Raw genomic sequence first — 21100 nt, 5'->3', positions numbered from 1 at the left:
CATCAGCGTGAACAGGCAACCTACAGAATGGGAGAAAATTTTTGCAATCTACTCATCTGACAAAGGGCTAATATCCAGAATCTACAAAGAACTCAAACAAATTTACAAGAAAAAAACAACCCCATCAAGAAGTGGGCAAAGGATATGAACAGACACTTCTCAAAAGAAGACATTTATGCGCCAACAGACACATGTAAAAATGCACATCATCGCTGGCCATCAGAGAAATGCAAATCAAAACCACAATGAGATACCATCTCACACCAGTTAGAATGGCAATCATTAAAAAGTCAGGAAACAACAGGTGCTAGAGAGGATATGGAGAAATAGGAACACTTTTACACTGTTGGTGGGACTGTAAACTAGTTCAACCATTGTGGAAGACAGTGTGGCGATGCCTCAGGGATCTAGAACTAGAAATTTCATTTGACCCAGCGATCCCATTACTGGGTATATACCCAAAGGATTATAAATCATGCTGCTATAAAGACACATGCACACATATGTTTATTGTGGCACTATTCACAATAGCAAAGACGTGGAACCAACCCAAATGTCCATCAATGATAGACTGGATGAAGAAAATGTGGCACATATACACCATGGAATACTATGCAGCCATAAAAAGGATGAGTTCATGTCTTTTGTAGGGACATGGATGAAGCTGGAAACCATCATTCTCAGCAAACTATCACTGGGACAAAAAAACCAAACACCGCATGTTCTCACTCATAGGTGGGAATTGAACAATGAGAACACTTGGACACAGGAAGGGGAACGTCACACACTGGGGCCTGTCATGGGGTGGGGGGAGGGAGGAGGGATAGTATTAGGAGATATACCTAATGTAAATGACAAGTTAATGGGTGCAGCACACCAACATGGCACATGTATACATACGGAACAAACCTGCGCGTTGTGCACAGGTACCCTAGAACTTAAAGTATAATTAAAAAAAAAAAAGAAAATACATATGTTTCTAACAAAAATGTAACAAAATAAGTAAAATAAAACAAAAGCATAAATAAATAAATAACTCAACAACTTGGGAATTTAAAAACACTGTCCTAACCAACACTTGTGCCAAAAAAAGCAATCAAAACCAGACATTATCAAGTCTGGAATTTATTCTGGTTAAATAGTAAAAACAGAAATTTAGCTTCATTTTTCTTCATTTGACGATCCAATGGATTCAATACCATTTCCTCAAGAATCCAAAATTTCCAAACCAATTTAAAAGGTTGTTTTATGTCATACTACATAGAGTGGGGAAAATCTTATTCCAAACCAAAAAAACAGAAGCTATTTAATTGATGCCGTTGGCTGGATCTTCAGCAACAGCTTCCTTGCCCTTAGTGTCAGCAATTTCTTCCCTTCAAATTCACTTTAGTAAAATTGAACAAAACAAAACAAACAAAAAACTTTAAACATGAAGTACAGAAGAACGGCTTCTGTTTTCCTTACTGAAATCAAGTATGGTACCATAAAAGCCTCCAGAGAGGCTGGTGCTTCAGGAATGATCTGCCATGTCAAATGCTGCAAAGAGCATGAGTAAGATGAGATAAGATAAACTCGGCGGCAGGGAAGTCACTGGTAACCTGAACAACAGCAGTTTCATTTGAGTGATGGGGATTTAGAGTACAGTGGGTTAACGAGCATCCCGGAGAAGCAGAAATGATGAGGGCAGACAACTCTTCCATGAATGTTCCCTATTCAGGTGAACAGAGAAACGAGTCAAGAGCTAAAGCGGAATATGGGGTCAAGGAAGAACATTTTAAGGATGATACAAGTGGGAATAATCCAGAGAGGGAAAATTCCTAAAATGCATCTCTACCACTGCTCTGGTAGGGTTTTGATTCTGGCAACAGTAAGAACTCTGATATGAAATAGGTACAAGGAGACACTGTCAGTTTGAGGGCCTTGCTGAGGAACTGGAAATAATTGCTGATTGGAATTTGCTCTTACGGGAAATGAGGCAGATGGGGTGGAAAGGCAGCAATGTGAATGATGTATGGATAAAAATAAATGTATTCACTTGATAGGCCCTAATCTACTTAATAATAAATGACTGGGGAGACATAAATATAATTTGCATCATCTTTATGAGAAAACACTGAATCTGCTCAACTGGAGTAAGACTACTGTAAAGTCTCTAAATCAGTTTTAGTAGAATGAGATAATTCTAGTCTTTTACCTCTCCATTTTCATAAGACAAAATTTCAATTCCTTTTATATTTTCACAACTTTAGGCAAATTCTGAGATACATCTTCAAATATTAAAAATGAGAATTCATCATTCTAACCTCCTGAGAAAAAAACTTACTTTTTCCACTTTAGTAAAATAAAATATATACTTACTCTGAATAGTATTTCTTCATTCCACTTTGGATTCAAACTCTAAAAAATAATAAACATAGCATAACTGAATAAGGTTTTGTCTTATAAAAATAAAACAAAGTACATTAAAAACTTTTGAATATTGCTAAGTCTAACCTTTTTAATGGTTTTTGTTTGCACACTTGTAAGAACTCCATTCATTGGGTCATATAACGTCACTCTCACGTAAGGATCACTGTTAAAAAAAAAGAAAAGAAAAATTTTAATTATTGCTTACCCCAAGCTCAGATTACCCAGACTATAAAATTCACAGTTTTCCTTGTTAGTTATGTCTACAATTATTTCCTGAATTTAAAAGTCAGGATTCTTAGGCAGGTGAGCAATTAAAGTAATTTTTGCATCTTATTAAAAACCTGAAGTACCATGTTAGTGAAAGACACAAAGAATTAGAAAGAAAACCTTTTAATCACAGGCCTAATGATTATAACCTTCCTAGATTTTTAAAATTCTGTTGGATATTTATTACATTCTTCTTTTGAGTTAAGATGGTTAATTCATGATTCTAAGACTGGTTTTGTAAGACCTCAGGTTGTCTCAGGTTATCTCATAGGTGTAAACTCTTCTTATAAAGTAAAGGCAAACTGCTTTCACTTAAAAAAAACAACAACAAAAAAAAAAAAACAAAAAACTAGGTGTGGCCGGGCACGGTGGCTCACGCCTGTAATCCCAGTACTTTGGGAGGCCTAGGCAGGCGGATCACGAGGTCAGGAGATCAAGACCATCCTGGCTAACATGGTGAAACCCCATCTCTACTAAAAATACACAAAAAAATTAGCCAGGCGTGGTGGCAGGCACTTTTAGTCTCAGCTACTCGGGAGGCTGAGGCAGGAGAATGGCGTGAACCCGGAAGGTGGAGCTTGCAGGGAGCCAAGACCATGCCACTGCACTCCAGCCTGGGCGACAGAGCAAGACTCTGTCTCAAAAAATAAAATAAGATAAAATAACTAGGTGTTATGTAACCACTTCTACAAGGAGACATGGAGAAGGAAATTCTTGTGAAATATAGGGTTGTAAACCACAAGACTTTGGACACTTTACTTGTCCATGGTTAAATTTCTCCTATTTTCCTTGGGTATCGAAAGAACTCACCATTCTCCACCAAGTACCCTCCAAACTAATCCAAACTATCCTTCCCCCAACTCCATTTCCTCATACCACGTTACCTCTTAATTGGCCAAAATCAAAGGCACCAGAACACTCACAACATACTGGTATTTATCAGAATCCATTCTTACCCCTAACCTAGTGAGTCAGGAGCCCTCTTGTTTTGAGTCTCATCCCCCTTGTTCCAAGTTCTCTGAACTTTGGAGCCTTGCATCATCTGTTCTCATTGCTCTCTTTTAGACCTTTGGCTTTTTCTTTGATCTAGGTTTCTCTAGGCATATAAATGTTTTTAAACTCCTCTTCCCCTTGACTTTCCCTCCCTTCTCCAGCAAAGCAAAATACATCTTTTTCTTCTATTCCCAGTCAAACCTTTTCAGAGACAGTTTTTAATAATAAAAACAAGAACACTTATATAGCAATTATTCAGTGCCAGACACTGCTGTAAGCACGTTTCATGTATTAATTCTTTTTTTTTTTTTTTGAGACAGAGTCTTGTTCTGTTGCCCAGGCTGGAGTGCAGTGGTGCAATCTCGGCTCACTGCAACCTCTGCCTCCCGGGTTCATGCCATTCTCCTGCCTCAGCCTCCCGAGTAGCTGGGACCACAGGCGCCCGCCACCACGAGTACAGACAGGGTTTCACCATGTTGGCCAGGATGGTCTCGAACTCCCGACCTCAGGTGACCCGCCCGCCTTGGCCTCCCAAACTGCTGGGATTACAGATGTGAGCCACAGAGCCCAGCCCGTATATTAATTCTTTGAATCTCTATAACCACCTGTGAGGTAGGTACTATTCCTTTCTTTATTTCATACAGATCACACGGCCAGGATTGAAACTCCAGCACCTGGCTCCAGAGGCCATACTCTTCTTCTTCTTTTTTTTTTTTTTTTTTTTTTTTTTTTTTTTTTTTTTTTTTTTTTGAGATGAAGTCTCACTCTGTAACCCAGGCTGGAGTGCAGTGGCACAATCTTGGCTCACTGCAGCTTCTGCCTCCTGGGTTCAAGCTATTCTCTTGCCACAGCCTCTCTAATAGCTGGGATTACAGGCACGCGCCACCGCACCTAGTTAATTTTTGTATTTTTAGTAGAGACGGGGTTTTGTTGGCCAGGCTGGCCTCAAACTCTTGAACTCGGGTGATCTGCCCGCCTCGGCCTCACAAAGTGCTGGGATTACAGGCATGAGCCAACACGCCCGGCTTAAACTCTCTTGCTCTGTCGCCAGGCTGGAGTGCGACGGCATGATCTCGGCTCATTGCAACCTCCTCCTCCTGGGTTCAAGCAATTCTCCTGCCTCAGCCTCGTGAGTAACTGGGACTACAGGCGCCCACCACCATGCTTAGCTAATGTTTTGTATTTTAATAGAGACGGGATTTCGCCATGTTGGCCAGGATTGTCTCAATCTCTCAACCTCATGATCCACCTGCCTCAGCCTCCCAGCCTATACTCTTAACCACTATAGCATACCAGCTCCTTTTCTTTATTTCCTTAATTCCTGTTACACTTCAAAACCCTACAGTCTGGTTTCTGTCTCTTCCCTTCAGATCCATTCCTATGAAAAGGCTGTTGTAAAGTCACCAATCTTGTTAACGCAATCAACATTTTCCAGATACTTCTTTTTTTGGCCCTCTTTATGTTTTTAGATACTACTGACCATTTTCTCTTTGAAACACTCATCTCATTTCGCTTCTATGACACACCTCTTCCAGTGCTCCTCATACTACTCGAACTGTTCCTTCAGTGGCTTACTTAGTCTCCTCTTCTACTATCTGCCAGTCAAATACTGATATTCCCTAGGTATTGCTCCAGCCCTCTGTTCTCTCTACATTTTCCCTTTACAATCTTATCCATGGTTTTTTACAACTAACTATATACTATTAAATATAAATACAAAATGTAAATGTAATTATATGTCTATCCCTAATCTCACCATCCAGCTAGACAAATACACTTGAACAATACACAGACACTGTCTGTTCAAGAGTTTTTCCTTTTTTTTTTTGAGATGGAGTTTCACTCTTATTGCCTAGGCTGGAATGCAATGGCGTGATCTCAGCTCACCGCAACCTCCGCCTCCCAGGTTCAAGCAATTCTTTTGCCTCAGCCTCCCAAGTAGCTGGGATTACAGGCATGCATCACCACACCTGGCTAATTCTGTATTTTTAGTAGAGATGGCGTTTCTCCATGTTGGTCAGGCTGGTCTTCAACTCCCAGTCTCAGGTGATCCACCCGCCTTGGCCTCCCAAAGTGCTGGGATTACAGGCATGAGCCACCATGCCCAGCCGAGTTTTGCCCATTTTTAATTGGCTTTTTAATTATATTATTGAGTTGTAAGAGGTTTCATATATATAGGGGGTTAATGGACTTCATCAGATATCTTTGTTTCATTGTTTCTCTTGTGGTAAGAATATTTAACATGACCTCTACCCTATTTATTTATTCATTCATTCATTCATTCATTCAATTTCATTTCATTTTTTGAGACAGAGTCTTGCAATGTTGCCCAGGCTTGAGTGCAGTGGTGCAATCTCGGCTCACTTGAAACTGCTGCCTCCTGGGCTCAAGCAATCCCCCCACCTCAGCCTCCCAAGTAAGCGGGGACTACAGGCGCACACCACCACGCCTAATTGTTGTGTTTTTTTGTAGAAACAGAGTTTCACCATGTTGCCTGAGATGGTCTCAAATTTTTGGGCTCAAGTGATCCATCTGCCTCAGCCTCCCAAAGTGGTGGGATTATAGGCATCAGCCACCACACCTGGCAGCTCTACCCTTTTAAATTTTTAATTGCACACACATTAATGTTAACTTTAGGCACAACACTGTACAGCAGATCTCTAGAGCTTATTCTTCCTGCTTGACTCAAGTTTAATGCCTGTTAATTATTAACTTCCATTTCTACTTACCCCTCACCCCAACACAGCAACCAGCATTCCACTCTTTGATTCTACGAATTTGACTATTTTAGATATATAAATGTAAACATGCAGTATCTGTCTTTCTGTGACTGTCTTATTTCAGTTAGCATAATATCCTAATGATTAATCCATATTGTCATATGAATTTCCTTCTTTTTAAAGGCTGAATAAACATTGTATGAATATACATTTCTTTTTTTTTTTCTTTTCATGTGAGATTGGTAACCTGCCCATGTTGTAACAAGCTTCAAGGGTGGCATATCTTACACATGTGCATGGACAGCCCGTCATGACACTTAAAAACTACAAAAGGATCTATACTACATTTTTTTTTTTTTTTTGAGGCAGGGTCTCGCTCTGTCACCCAGGCTGGAGTGAGGTGGCACAAACATGGCTCACTGCAGCCTCAACTTCCTGGGCTCAAGTGATCCTCCCACTTCAGCCTCCTGAGTAGCTGGGACCACAGGCGTGCATCACCACACCTGGCTAATTTAAAAAATTTTTTTTTGTAGAGACAGGGTCTTATCACAAGGCTGGTCTCGAACTCCTGGGCTCAAGTGATCCTCCCACCTTGGCCTCCCAAAGTGCTGAGATTACAGGTGTGAGCCACCATGCCCAGCCCACATTTCTTTTTTTTATGTTTTTAATTTTTGTGGGTACATAGTAGGTGTATGTATTTATGGGATACATGAGATTACCCATTCATTTGACGATGGACATTTAGGTTGTTTCCAGATATATGTCTGAGGTTACTTTTTCCCAATCTATGGCTTGCATTTTCCGTAACCTTGTTTCTTAAAGAAGAAAAGTTTTAATTGTATTGAAATTTCTTACAACATTTTTCTTTTATGGCTCATCCTTTTTGGTACTGTTCACGAAAACTTTGTGTAACCCAATAGAGCAAAGATTTTTTTCCTATGTGTTCCTATAGAAGTTTTATCATTTTAGCTCATACTAATTTTCTGAATGATGTGTGGTAAGGGCCAAGATTCATTTCATTCTATACAGACCAGTTGTTCTAGTACTGTGTACTGAAAGACTACCCTTTCTCTTGCATTACATCAGCATTTTTTGTTAAACAGGAACTGATCATACATATGTGTATATATTCTCTTGTTGTCTCACACACACACGCGCACGTATTTTTACGCTCTCCATTCCATTGAACAATATATCTATTCTCATGCCATTGCCGCTCTGTCTTATTATAACTGTGTAGCAAGTCTTGAAATGGAGTAATGTAAGTCTTCCAATTTTGTTCTTTTTTGAAATTGTTTTGGCTATTCTATGTGCCTTGACTTTCCATACAAATATTGAAATCAGCTTATCAATTTCTCTGAAAAAACTTGCTGAGATTTTTACTGGGACTGTGCCAAACCTAATCAATTTGGAGAAAAATGCCACCCTAACACTATTGAGTCTTCTAATGAAAACAGTATATGTATCCATTGATTTATGTGGTCTTCGACTTCTCTCAGCACTGTTTTATAGTTTTCAGTGTCCATTTCTTGCAAATCTTTTGTTGTATTTATTTCTAAATATTTAACTTTTATACAATTGTAAACACATTTTTAAATTGTATTTTCCAATGGCTCAATGATAGGATACAGAAATATAACTGATTTTGGGTTATATAAACACTGACTTTGCATTTTGTGGTGGTGTTAAATTCACTTAGTTCTTCCAGTAGTTTTTTCTGTAGATTCCTTGGGGCTTTCTACATACAAACCATGTTGTCTGCAAATAAAGACAGTTTTACTTCTTCCTTTTTGACTGTACGATTTTTTTTTCTTTGCCATACTACATGGCTAAAATATATAGTACAATGTTGGATAGAACATGAAAGCAGACAACTTTGCCTTATTCCTGAGTTAAGTAGAGGGCCTTCAAACTGCCACCATTAAGTAGGTGGTTAGCTACTGGGTTTTTTCATAGATTCCCCTGATGAGGTTTAGGACATTTCCATTTATTCCTAGTTTGCAGAGTGTCTATTACGAATGGGTGTTGAATTTTGTCAGTTTGTGTTTTCTGCTTTTATTAAGATGCCTGTCTTCTCAGTGTGGCGATTCCTCAAGGATCTAGAACTAGAAATACCATTTGACCCAGCCATCCCATTACTGGGTATATATCCAAAGGATTATAAATCATGCTGCTATAAAGACACATGCACATGTATGTTTATTGTGGCACTATTCACAATAGCAAAGATTTGGAACCAACCCAAATGTCCATCAATGATAGACTGGATTAAGAAAATGTGGCACATATATACCATGGAATACTATGCAGCCATAAAAAAGGATGAGTTCATGTCCTTTGCAGGGACATGGGTGAAGCTGGAAACCATCATTCTAAGCAAACTATCACAAGGACAGAAAACCAAACACCGCATGTTCTCACTCATAGGTGGGAACTGAACAATGAGAACACTTGGACACAGGGTGGGGAACATCACACACTGGGGCCTGTCGTGGAGTTGGGGAAGTGGGGAGGGATAGCATTAGGAGATATACCTAATGTAAATGACGAGTTGATGGGTGCAGCACACCAACATGGCACATGTATACATATGTAACAAACCTGCACGTTGTGCACATGTACCCTAGAACTTAAAGTATAATAAAAAAAAAAGATGACTGTCTTCTTTTATTCTATTAATACAGTGTATTACATCAGTTAATTTTCAGATGTTAAGCCACCTTTGTATTTTATGCTAGTTTGCTGAGAGATTTTATCATAACTGGGTGTTAGATTTTGTCAAAGGCACATTCCATGCCAAGTGAAATGACCATGTGTTTTTTCTACTTTACTGTATTAATACGATGAATTGCATTGATTAATTTTTTTAATGTTGAACAAACCTTGCATTCCTAGGAAAAATCCTACCTGGTGATATATTGCTACATAATGTTCAATTTCATTTTTGCATCTATGTTGAGGGATATTGGTTTTAAGTTTTCTTGTGATGTCTGTGTCTGGTTGGGGGATCAAGATAATATTAGCCTAATAAAATGAGTTGGGAAATGCCCTCCATTTTCTGAATGCATTTGTGTAGAATTTGTATTTTTTTCCTTAAATGTCTGATAGCTGTATCCAGTGATACCATGTGGGCCTGGAGTTTTCTCTGTGGGAAGGACAAATTCAATTTAATTAACAACAAATTCAATTTCTTTTAATAACAAATTCAATTTCTTTCAATAATAAACATCTATTAAAGTTTTGTATTTGTTCTGTGGCTAGTTCTGTAATCTGTGTCTTTCAAGAATATTATCTACTTCATCTAAATTGTGTGTACTTCTTTATTGATATGAAATTGTACAAAATGTTTTCTTTTTATCTTTTTCATTTCCACAGGGTCTATAGCAATGCCCCAGTTTTCATTCTCATTACCAGTAATTAGTGCCTTCTCTCTAACTCTTGATCATTCTAGCTAGAGGTTTAAAACTTTAATTGATGTCTTCAAATAACAAGCTTTTGATTGCAATAATTTTTTTCTACCATTGTCCACTTTCTCTTTTATTGATTTTGGCCCTTGTCTTTATTATTTCTTCCCTCTACTTATTTTAGAATTCATTCGCTCTTCTTTTTCTAATTTATTAAGGTCAGAACTCAAAACATTCATTTATATCTTGCTCCTTTTCTAAGTTAAGCATTTTAAAGACATAAACTTCCCTCTGAATATAACTTTAGCTGAATTCCACAATTGTGATATTGCTGTATTTTCATTTTCATTCAGTTCAAAATGTTTTCTTCTTTGACATATATATTATTTAGAAGTATATTAATTAAATTCCAAATATTTGCAGTTTTTCTAGATCTTAATATTATTGGTTTCCTATTGAATTCCACTGTTCTCAAAGAACATCCTCTATATGATTTCAATCTTTTGAAAATCTCTGAAACTTGTCCTGTGGACCCACACATGGTCTATGTTGATTAATGTACCATGTGCATTTCAAAAGAATGTGGTTTAGTGTTTTAAGGCCCAGAATATTGTGGCATCCAGACACTAGGGCAGCTCCTATTATCCCCACCTCCTAATATTCATGCTCTTTTTGTTCCTCTCCTCTTAAGCATGGGACAGATCTATATATTCTAACCAACAGATTATGGCAAATATGACAAAAAGTACGTGATTACATTACATAAGATTGTAATCCATCTTGCTAGGAGACTCTTGCTAGCTTTGAAGAAGCAAACTGGCAGCTTGTGAGCTGCTGAATGGTAAGAAGCTGAGAGGGCCTCCAGCTGACAGCTAGCCAGAAATGCAAACGCTCAGACTGGCAGCATGCAAGGAACTGAATGCCACCAGCAACCACATTAGCTTGGAAGTGAATCCTTCCCTAAGCAAGCCTCAGCTAAGACCATCGCCCTACCAATACCTTAATGACAGCTGAAGTGAATTCCTATAATTTTATGTTGCCTCAGCATCCATATTGAATGTTAAGTTGGATATTTTTACACCAGAAGCAAGTCTTAGTCACCCTTAGCACAGTTTCCAGTTCTCTACCTCCTCTCAGCTCCTCAATGTGGTCAATCCAGATAACTACCTTACACAACTGCCTCCTGGTAACCACCTCCCTAAGGAACAACTAGATTCAACCTACTTGACTTGCTCCACTGACCCCATACCGCCAAGGACTGCAGAAAAAAGCCACAGTAACCACCTCTCTGTGATGGTTAATATTGAGTGTCAACTTCATTGGACTGAAGGATGCAAAGTATTGTTCCTAGGTGTGTCTGTCAGGGTATTGCCAAAGGAGATTAACATTTGAATCAGTGGACTGGGAGAGGCAGACACACCCTCAATCTGGGTGGGCACCATCTAATCAGCTGCCAGGGCAGCTAGAATAAAGCAGGCAGAACGTGGAAGGACTTGACTTGCTGAGTCTTCTGGCCTTCATTTTTCTCCCGTGCTGGATGCTTCCTGCCCTCGAACATCAGACTCCAAGTTCTTCAGCTTTTGGACTCTTGGACTTACACCAGTGATATGTTAGGGGCTCTTGTACCTTCGGCCACAGACTGAAGGCCGCATTGTTGGCTTCCCTATTTTTGAGGTTTTGGGACTCGGACTGGCTTCCTTGCTCCGCAGCTTGCAGATGGCCTATAGTGGGACTTCACTTTGTGATCATGTAAGTCAATTCTCCTACTAAATTCCCCTTCATATATACATCTATCCTATTAGTTCTGTCCCCCTAGAGAACCCTAATACTGATTTCTCAGACACAGCATGACTCCATGAAATTTGTGCCTACTTGCTCTAAACCCACCAATTACAACTCCCTGAAGGAAACCTGCTTGGAAAATGCCCTGGACCCCAATAAAAGCCTCAGCCCACAGGTCCCTTGTACTCTTTGCCCTGTTCCCCACCCACTAGTTGACTATGCATGTCCTAGATGGCTCCCCACTTCCTGTTGGCCCTGGGAGGCATGCTGCCCTCTTCTCTCTGGCATCTGTAAGTAATAAACTGCTGTTATTTCATGTGTTTTGTTGAGTTGCCTCCCGTGTCTCACCTGACCAATACACTCGACCCTAACTTCTTTGTCAGGATTCTCCTAGAGAGTGGCTATCTGCTATTTTGGTAGGAATAAACTGGACACAAACGAGAGATATAAGAGCATCTGCCAGGATATGCGAGTTTGCTGTGAGAGGGACATCTGGTCATAGGTCAGACACTTAGGCAGGAGGGCACTTGCCAGGATAAAGAAATACCCATGAAAGGCACACTGTAAACATCTATGTCCAAATTCCTAGAGTCTCATCAGGGCAGGGCTAGAGTTTACAGCCACTCTCATGTGAGAGACTTCAAGAATGCAAAATTAGAAAAAATTAGAAAAAAAAATACAACAGCAGCTTTGCAAGACCCTATAGCAGAGGACCTAGTTAAACAATGCAGGAACTTCTGAACCACAGAAACTGTGAAACAATAAATGTACATTCTTTTAAGCAACTAAGTTTGTGGTATTATTATTATTATTATTATTATTATTATTATTTGAGACGGAGTCTCACTCTGTCACCCAGGCTGGAGTGCAGTGGTCCCATCTTGGCTCACTGCAACCTCCGCCTCCCGGGTTCATATCAATTCTCCTGCCTCAGCCTCCCGAGTAGCTGGGACTACAGGTGCCCACCACCACACCCGGATAATTTTTTGTATTTTTAGTAGAGATGGGTTTCAAGGTGTTAGCCAGGATGGTCTCGATCTCCTGACCTTGTGATCCGCCCGCCTCGGCCTCCCAAAGTGCTGGGATTACAGGTGTGAGCCACCGCGCCCGGCCAGTTTGTGGTATATTATTATGCAGCAATAAACTAATATAGCCCATATGTGGTCTATACTAGTGAATGTAACATGTACACTTGAAAAGAATGTACATTTGAAAAGAAAGTTGTTAGAAATAGTGTTCTTTAGGTCAAAGTTGTTCATAATATTGTTCAAATTTATGTTTTCGATTTTTTTATTTAGTTGTTTTATCAACTGCTGAAAGAGAAGTGTTAATACCTCCAACTATGACGGTGGGAGTTTTAAAAATTTCCCCTTTAATTCCGTCAAATTTTGATTCATATTTTTCTAAGTTCTTTTAGCAGGCACACACACATTTATGATTGTTATATATTCCTGACTGACTTTATTCTTTATCATCATGAAATGTTTGAAAATTTTTATGTTGAAATCTATTTTACCAGATACTAATATATCCACTTCAGTCTTTTTATGCTTACTGTTTGCATGGCATATCTTTTTGCATCCGCTTTCTTTCAACTTAGCTATGTCTTTATATTTTAAGTGCATCACGTAAGACAGTATATAGTTGGGTCTTGTTTTTTAATTTATCCTAACAACCTCTGTCTCATATTTATTTTAATCCATTAATGTTCCATGTAATTATTGATATGATTGGATTTAGTCTACCAGGTTTATTGTTTGTTTTCCATTGTCCCTGCCCTTTACGTTGTTTTTCTTTTTGAGATGGAGTTTCACTCTTGTCACCCAGGCTGAAGTGCAGTGGCATAATCTTGGCTCACTGCAACCTCCATCTCCCAGGTTCGAGCAATTCTCCTGCCTCAGCCTTCTGAGTAGCTGGGATTACAGATGCCTGCCACCACACCCAGCTAATTTTTGTATTTTTAGTAGAGACAGGGTTTCACCATGTTGCCCAGGCTACTCTCGAACTCCTGACCTCAGGTGATCTACCCACCTTAGCCTCCCAAAGTGTTGGGATTACAAGCATGAGCCACCGCACCCGGCCTCTTTTACTTTTTTTGTTCATTTGTTCCTCCTTTTCTGGTTTTTTTTTTTTTTGGATGTTTAGCTCTTTTGCCCAGGCTGGAGTGCAATGGCGTGATCTCAGCTCACTGCAACCTCCGCCTCCTGGGTTCAATTGATTCTCCTGCCTCAGCCTCCTGAGTAGCTGGGATTACCGACATGCACCACCACACCCAGCTAATTTTGTGTCTTAGTAGAGATGGGATTTCACCATGTTGGCCAGGCTGGTCTCAAACTCTTGTCCTCAGGTGATCCACCAGCCTCAGCCTCCCTAAGTGCTAGGATTACAGGCATGGGCTACCACAGCCGGCCTCGGTTACTTTTTTAAATCATTTGTTTCTCCTTTTCTGGCACTCTTTTTTTTTTTTTTTTGAGACAGGGTCTCACTCTGTCACCTAGGCTGGAGTGCAGTGGCATAATCATGGCTCATTGGAGCCTTGACCTCCTGGGCTCCAGCAATCCTCCAACCTCAGCCTCCTTTGTAGCTGGGACCACAGATGCATACAACCACACCTGGCTAATTTTTTGACTTTTTGTAGTGACAGGGTCCCACTTCGTTGCCCAGGCTGATTTTGAACCTCTGGGCTAAAGTTCCTGGCTTTTTTGTTTATTTAGTTTTTCAACAACTTCATTTTAAAGTTTCTACTGTTTTTTATCTATAATTCTTTGCATTATTTTTTATTGGTTTCTCTGGATATTACAATATACATCATTAATCTTTTCTTCAACTTATACTTAGTATTGTACCATTCTACCAAATAAGTCCATAACTTATACTTGCTCCATCCTTTATGTTATAGTTGTTTTACGTATTCCATTAACAAACTATAAATCCTACAAAACAATGTTTCAAGTTGTGATTTCAACAGGCGTATGTTTTATTTTAAAAAGGTATGATGATAAAAGCAAAACATGTTTGTATATTCCCAGATATTTACTATTTTTGATGCTCTTTATTCCTTTCTCAGGACCTGAGTGTCTATCTGGTTTCAATTTTCTTCAGCTGAAAGGACTTTCTTCAAGATATCTTACAGCGCAGGTCTGCCAGTGATGAATTCTCTAGTTGTCTTTTTTTGGAAAATGTTATTTTGTCATCTTCCTTAAAGGATATTTTCACTGAATATAAAATTATGGATTGATGGTTATTTGATTGTTCCATTTTCTCCTGGTCTCCATAGTTTTGGGTAGGAAGTCAGTAATTAATTGAATTGTAGTTCCCCCATATATAAAGTGTCATATTTTTCTCTTTTTGTCAAGATTTTTTTCTTTATACTTGGCTTTCAACAGTTTGACTGTTATGCACCTCATTGTGTTCTTAATGTTTATTATCCTGCTTGGTGTTTTTTAATACTATATAAATTTAATCAAATTTGGAAAAAAACTTGGCCAAAATTTCTTCAAAAATATTTTGCCTTCTTCTTTTCCCTCCCCTTTCTGTGTTAGACTACAAGATATTATATAATGATATCCATGTTAGACTTTTATATATTACCTAACAAATCCTCAAGGCTCTGTTTTTTTTTTTCCTCCAATCTTTGTCTCTCTCATCTCTCTCATCTTCCAGCTGGGTAACAATTTCTACTGATGTATCTTTAAGTTCAGTTAATCTTTCCTCTTCTCCATTTGGCTGACAAATCGACCCAACAATTTTAATTTCAAATGCTGTATTTTTCACTCCTGGAATTTTCATTTTTTTATGGTTTCCATTTCATTTAATATTTTTAAAATTTATTGTGGGCATATTTTCTTTTCTCTACTAAAAATGCGTTCCATTTTCCTGGTTCTTTTTAGATAAGTAATTTTGCATTATATCCTGGACATATATGATAAATGTTAAGTTTTGGAGACTGAATTTTGCTGCTGGTGTGTGTGTGTGTGTGTGTGTGTGTGTGTGTGTGTGTGTGTCTGCTTATCATTCTATGGTTGGATATTTGTATCCTCCAAACCGCATGTTGAAATTTGATTTCCAATGTGGGAATATTGAAAGATGGGTCTCGGTTGGAGGTATTAGGGTCATGGGAGCAAATCCCTCCTGAATATTAATGCCCTCCCTAGGGAGTCAGTGAGTTCTCATTCTATTTGTTCCCCTCAATTTGTCAAAAAGAGGCTGGCACACCTCCCCCTTGCTTCCACTCTTGCCATGTGATTTCTTTGTGTACGCTAGGTCCCCTTCCCGTTTCTGTCATGACTTGAAGCAGCCTGAGGCCCTCACTAGATGCAAAGGCCCAGTCTTGAACTTTCCACTCACCAAATCAACCTCTTTTCTTTACAAAATACACAGTCTTAGGAATTCTGTTATAGCAACACTAAACAGAATAAGACTATCATGCAATTAATCATCTTGTTTGGACAAAGAGCCACAAATCCTGTTTTTGCTTGTTTGTTTTTTGAGACACGGTCTCACTTTGTCACCCAGGCTGGAGTGCACTGGCACAATCTTGGCTCACTGCAGCCTCAACCACCCAGACTCAAGCAATCCTCCTGACTCAGTCCCCCATTTAGCCAGAAGTACAGGCATGTGCCACCATGCCCAGCTGATTTTTTGTAGAGACAGCGTTTCACCTTATTGCCCAGGCTGGTCTCAAACTCCTGAGCTCAAGCAATCTGTCTGCCTCAGTCTCCCAAACCCTGTTTCTTAGGCAGTGACTGTGATCTCTGTTCAGATCTTTTGTCTTCAGCTGAGTTGCTGAGCTCTTCAGCTCTCTCCCTTCCAGAATCCTTACCATTGCCATGTTTTCTTCAGATTCAGAGATTCAGTAAATCAACAATTGGAAATATTATTCTACTTTCCACAACAACTTACTAATACTATTTGGTATGTATGTATGTATGTATATATGTATGCATGTTTGTATGTATTTTTGTTTTTGAGACAGAGGCTCACTCTGTTGCCCAGACTGGAGTGCAATGGCACAATCTTGGCTCACTGCAACCTCCGCCTCCTGGGTTCAAGCGATTCCTGGATGATTTTTGTATTTTTAGTAGAGACAGGGTTTCACCATGTTGGTCAGGCTGGTCTCAAACTCCTGACCCTTGACTGATCCGCCTGCCTCGGCCTCCCAAAGTGCTAAGATTACAGGCGTGAGCCACCATGCCTGGCCCTATTTGATTTTTAATTGAACCAAAGTTTGGATTCTGCTATTTTCCCAGGCCATGAAGACTACAGTTTTTCCAGGTTCTGATTCTACTTGCCCTCAGACCAATTCATAATATCAGGAACTCACTCAGTACAATTCCCTTCTTCCAAACATGAACTCCCCACCAGAATCTGCCTGCTGTGTTCACTCTCCACTGCCTTCAGGTTGCTGCTTTTTGTATTAAGTCCAGAGTTTATGGTTGTTATCTGCTAAAGGATTAGTCTGTTAGAATTTTGCGAATTTCCAGAAGCAGAGCTCAATAATGTATCTTGTGACTATTGCTATCATTTGTACTTCTGCCTAATTTCACAAATTTAGTAATTCAGATACCAAGAGATTTAGTAAACCATCAACTGGTAATATTATTATTATACTTTCCACAACAATTTACTAATACTATTTGATTTTTAATTTAACCAAAATTTGGAAAAACTAATTAACAAATGCAAAGTTTTAAAATTATAATCCAAATTGATATACTTACCTAGCTCCCAATATATCCTTCTTGGCAAGGCCTATTCCGGCTATAACTTTTACTCTCACAATTCGTGAATTTTCCTAAAATACAAAAATTTAGATTTCATTTTCATGTACTTATAAGTTAACTAAGACACAATCTTTTAAAATATATATATCAAATAAAGTAATTAGGATATTAAAATTAATTGAAGAATCTTTTTCAATAATTAATTTTATTAAAAGTTACACAGGAAAAGAAGAAAATTATTTGTAGATGACCTGATTATTTACAAAGATAAGCAAAAACTTGAGTCAACTTATTACACTGAATAAGAATTTATCACTGCGCTCAAGAAAATCTAAAGCCAAAGTATTGCAACTAATATGAATTTCCAATTATTGCTATATACGTACACAAAATTGAAAGTTCATAACCATTTGGTTTTTGTTTTTTTTTTTTTGAGACAGAGTCACACTCTGTTGCCCAGGCTGGAGTGCAGTGGTGTGATCCTGGCTCACTGCAACCTCTGCCTCCCGGGTTCAAGCGATTCTCATGCCTCAACCTTCTGAGTAGCTGCGATTACAGGCATGTGCCACCATGCCCAGATAATTTTTCTATTTTTAGTAGAGACAGGGTTTCACTGTTGGCTGGGCTGGTCTTGAACTCCTGACCTCAGGTGATCTGCCTGCCTCAGCCTCCTGAAATGTTGAGATTACAGGTGTGAGACACTGCACCCAGCCCATGATCATTTGTAATAACTACTTAGAAAAAGTTATTTTTTAAATCCCATTCAACAGACAACAGAGTATATAATAATGTGTGGATATTGTAATGGATCAAATATTAAATATCTTTGATATGATGGCATGGAGGTTTTATAAAGAGTGTCTTAGATTTAAGAGATACATACTGAAGTGCTTAGGGATAAAGTATCATAAAGCTTGCAACTTATTTTCAAATAACTTACCAAATAAAAAATTGAACATAACTATGCTGTGTGTGTGTGTGTGTCTGTGTGTGTGTACACAAATAGAGGGGAATAAGCAAAATGTTACCAATTTGTGGATCTAGTTCTTGGGTATACAGGTGTATACTGTACTACTTATATTACTCTTTTAACTGTTCTGTAGGTTTGAAATTGTTCAAAATAAAAAGGTAAGAAAATATAAAACATTATGCATATTTTTTAAAAAATTCACAAGTTACAAAACTATTAGAACAGAAATAAAATTAATAAGAAATATAAAAAACCTTCATAGATAACATTATAAAATATTGCTGGTTATGCTGGCACACACCTATAATTATACACAGCACTTTGGGAGGCCAACGTGAGAGAATTGCTTGAGCCCAGGAGTTCAAGACCAGCCTAGGCAATATAACAAGACCCCATCCGTCCAAAAAATAAGCCAGGCATGATAACTTGTGTCTGTAATCCCAGCTACTAGAGAGGCTGAGGCAGGAGGATTGCCTGAATTTGAGGTAACAGTGAGCTATGAACACCACTGCACTCCAGCCTGGGTGACAGAACAAGACCTTATTTTTAAAAATTTATAAAATATTGAAGAATGTAAAGAAGCCTTCAATAAATGGAGAAATCCACTATGTTTATGTGTGAAAATATTTAATATTATCTTTTTTCTCCAAAGTAATCTATAAATTTAATACTATTCCCACTCTCCCTTCAAATTTTTTCATGGATCTTTACAAATAATTCCAAAATTCATAGAGAGGAGTAAAAATGAGTAAAGAAGTAAACAACATTCAATCACTATCTTATACTAAAATATAAAACCGAATTCCAGATAAAGTCTAAAAGTGAAAAGAAAATTTTTTTTAAAGTTCATTTAAAATTTTAGAATAGTTCTATAGCATTTGGAAAGATTTAAAAAATACAACCCTAATCGCAAAAATTATTAAATTCCACAATAATACAATTATATACCTTTAGTATGAGAAAAAATATCACGTGCAAAATGAAAAAGCAAGGGGATATTTTAGATACTTCTTCCTGTAGATGTATCTAAAATATCTACAGCAGTATCTAAAATATACATCGAGACAAATGATAATTATCCAGAATATGTGAATAACTCCTAAAAATCAATATGTAAAATATAATTAACCTAGTACAAGATACCATATAGAATGGCTAAGAAATACATGAAAAGATAATCTCACCGGTCAGCAGAAAGAGCTCTAATGCACTGTTGGTGGGAGTGTGAATTGATGGATCATTCTAAAGAGATGTTTGACACGCTTACTAAAGTTCTAAAACAAAAACCCAGGAACTGTATTTTTAGATGTTTCCCTAGATAAATGTACATCTATGTACACAAGGACTTAAGTACAACAGTATTTACAGGAGCATTTTTTAAGATCAACCAATATGGAGGAGGAGGCGGAGCAAGATGGCTCATTAGAACCCTCCAGTGAGAGTCCCCACCAAGGAACATCAAATTAAACAATAATTCTAACAAGAAAGCACCTACATAAGAACCAAAAATCAGGTGACTGATCATAGTACCTAGTTTTAACATCGTATCAAGGAAAGAGGCACTGAAGAGGGTAGGAAAGACAGTCTTGAATTGCCCACACCACCCTTCCCACATGCCCTGACAGTGCAGTGTGGTGGCTGAGACAGAATCCATGCCTTTGCGGGAGGAAAGGCAAAGTGATTGTGGGACTTTGCATTGGAACTCAGTGCTGCCCTGTCGCAGTGGAAGGCAACACAGGGCAGAAGTCAGCTGGCACCCACGGAGGGAGTATTTAGACCAGCCTCAGCCAGAGGGGAATCGTCCATCCCAGCAGTTTAAGGCTAAGTTTGGGCAAGCCTTGCCCCTGTAGGCTAAAGCACTCCGAGATTCTAAATAAGCTTAAAAGGCAGTCTAGACCATGAGGACTGCAGTCCCTGAGCAAGTCCTGGTACTGTGCTGGGCCTGGAGCCAGTAGATTTGGGATGCACATGAACCAGCGAGACACCAGACGGGGCGGCCAAGGGTGTGCTTGTGTCACTCCTCCTCCAACTTCAGACAGCACAGTTCATAGCTCCAGGAGGAGAGCTAAGAGTAGAGGAGACTATGTTCTCCAGCTTGGATACCAGCACAGCCACAATAAAATAAAGCAGCAACCAGAGTCCTGAAGCCCCCATTCTAGGTCATAACTCCCAGACATTTCTAGACCCATCCTGGGCCACAGGGGAACCCGCCACCCTGAAGGAAAGGACCCAGTCCTGCCAGATTTCACTACCTGCTGACTAAAGAGCTCTTGGGCCTTGAATAAACATCAGGGGTAGCCAAGCAGCAGCTGCCACAGGCCTTGGGCAAGACTCAGTATTATGCTGACTTCAGGTGTGATCCAACACATTCCCAGCTGTGGCGGCCACAGGGAGACTCCTGCTTAAGGAAAGGAGAGGGAAAAGTAAAACAAAATTGTCTGCAACTTGGGTACCAGCTCAGTCACAGTAAAAATAAAGCACCAATCAGACTCCTAAAGTCACTGATTCCTGGCCTTAGCTCCGAGAGGGCATTTCTAGACCCACTCTGGGCCAGAAGGAAACCCACTGCCCTAAAGGGAGAGACCCAGGCCTGGCAGGACTCACCATCTACTGATTAAAGAGACCTTGGGCCCTTAATAAATATCAGCAGTAGCCAGACTATAGTAGCCACAGGTCTGGGGCAGTGGTGGCCATGGGCAGAGACTCTGTCTGCTTGAGAAAATCAAAGGGAAAGAATAAAAAGGACTTTGTCTTGTAACCTGGGTACCATGACAGCCCCAGTGAAATAAAGCACCAAGCAGATTCCTAAAGTCCCTAATCCCACACCCCAAC

General features: G+C 39.2%; 1 protein-coding gene and 1 non-coding gene across 4 annotated transcripts in view; both read right to left on the bottom strand.

Moving 5' to 3' along the window:
* NEDD4 (NEDD4 E3 ubiquitin protein ligase) overlaps window positions 1–21100 on the bottom strand; it is a 167963-nt gene that overhangs the window by 124843 nt on the left and 22020 nt on the right. The window contains exons 2-5 of one of the 3 annotated variants that reach the window (XM_063639393.1): window positions 20521–20666; window positions 17296–17369; window positions 2494–2572; window positions 2359–2397 (exon numbers count right to left, since the gene is read on the bottom strand). In XM_063639393.1, coding sequence (XP_063495463.1) covers window positions 2359–2397; window positions 2494–2538 — 84 coding nt within the window. In that variant the 5' untranslated portion in view covers window positions 2539–2572; window positions 17296–17369; window positions 20521–20666. Of the gene's footprint in view, window positions 1–2358; window positions 2398–2493; window positions 2573–16898; window positions 17016–17295; window positions 17370–20520; window positions 20667–21100 lie in introns of those variants that run through there. The other 2 variants (XM_055279239.2, XM_055279240.2) reach the window with 2 other exon arrangements.
* Window positions 6622–6725, bottom strand: LOC129483810 (small nucleolar RNA U13). The gene has a single exon (XR_008658301.1). It is a non-coding gene; the product is annotated as a small nucleolar RNA U13 (small nucleolar RNA).

This window comes from Symphalangus syndactylus, chromosome 5 (assembly GCF_028878055.3).
Source record: "Symphalangus syndactylus isolate Jambi chromosome 5, NHGRI_mSymSyn1-v2.1_pri, whole genome shotgun sequence".
NCBI classification, from domain to species: domain Eukaryota; kingdom Metazoa; phylum Chordata; class Mammalia; order Primates; family Hylobatidae; genus Symphalangus; species Symphalangus syndactylus.
This window is presented reverse-complemented; position numbering and strand designations above follow the sequence as displayed.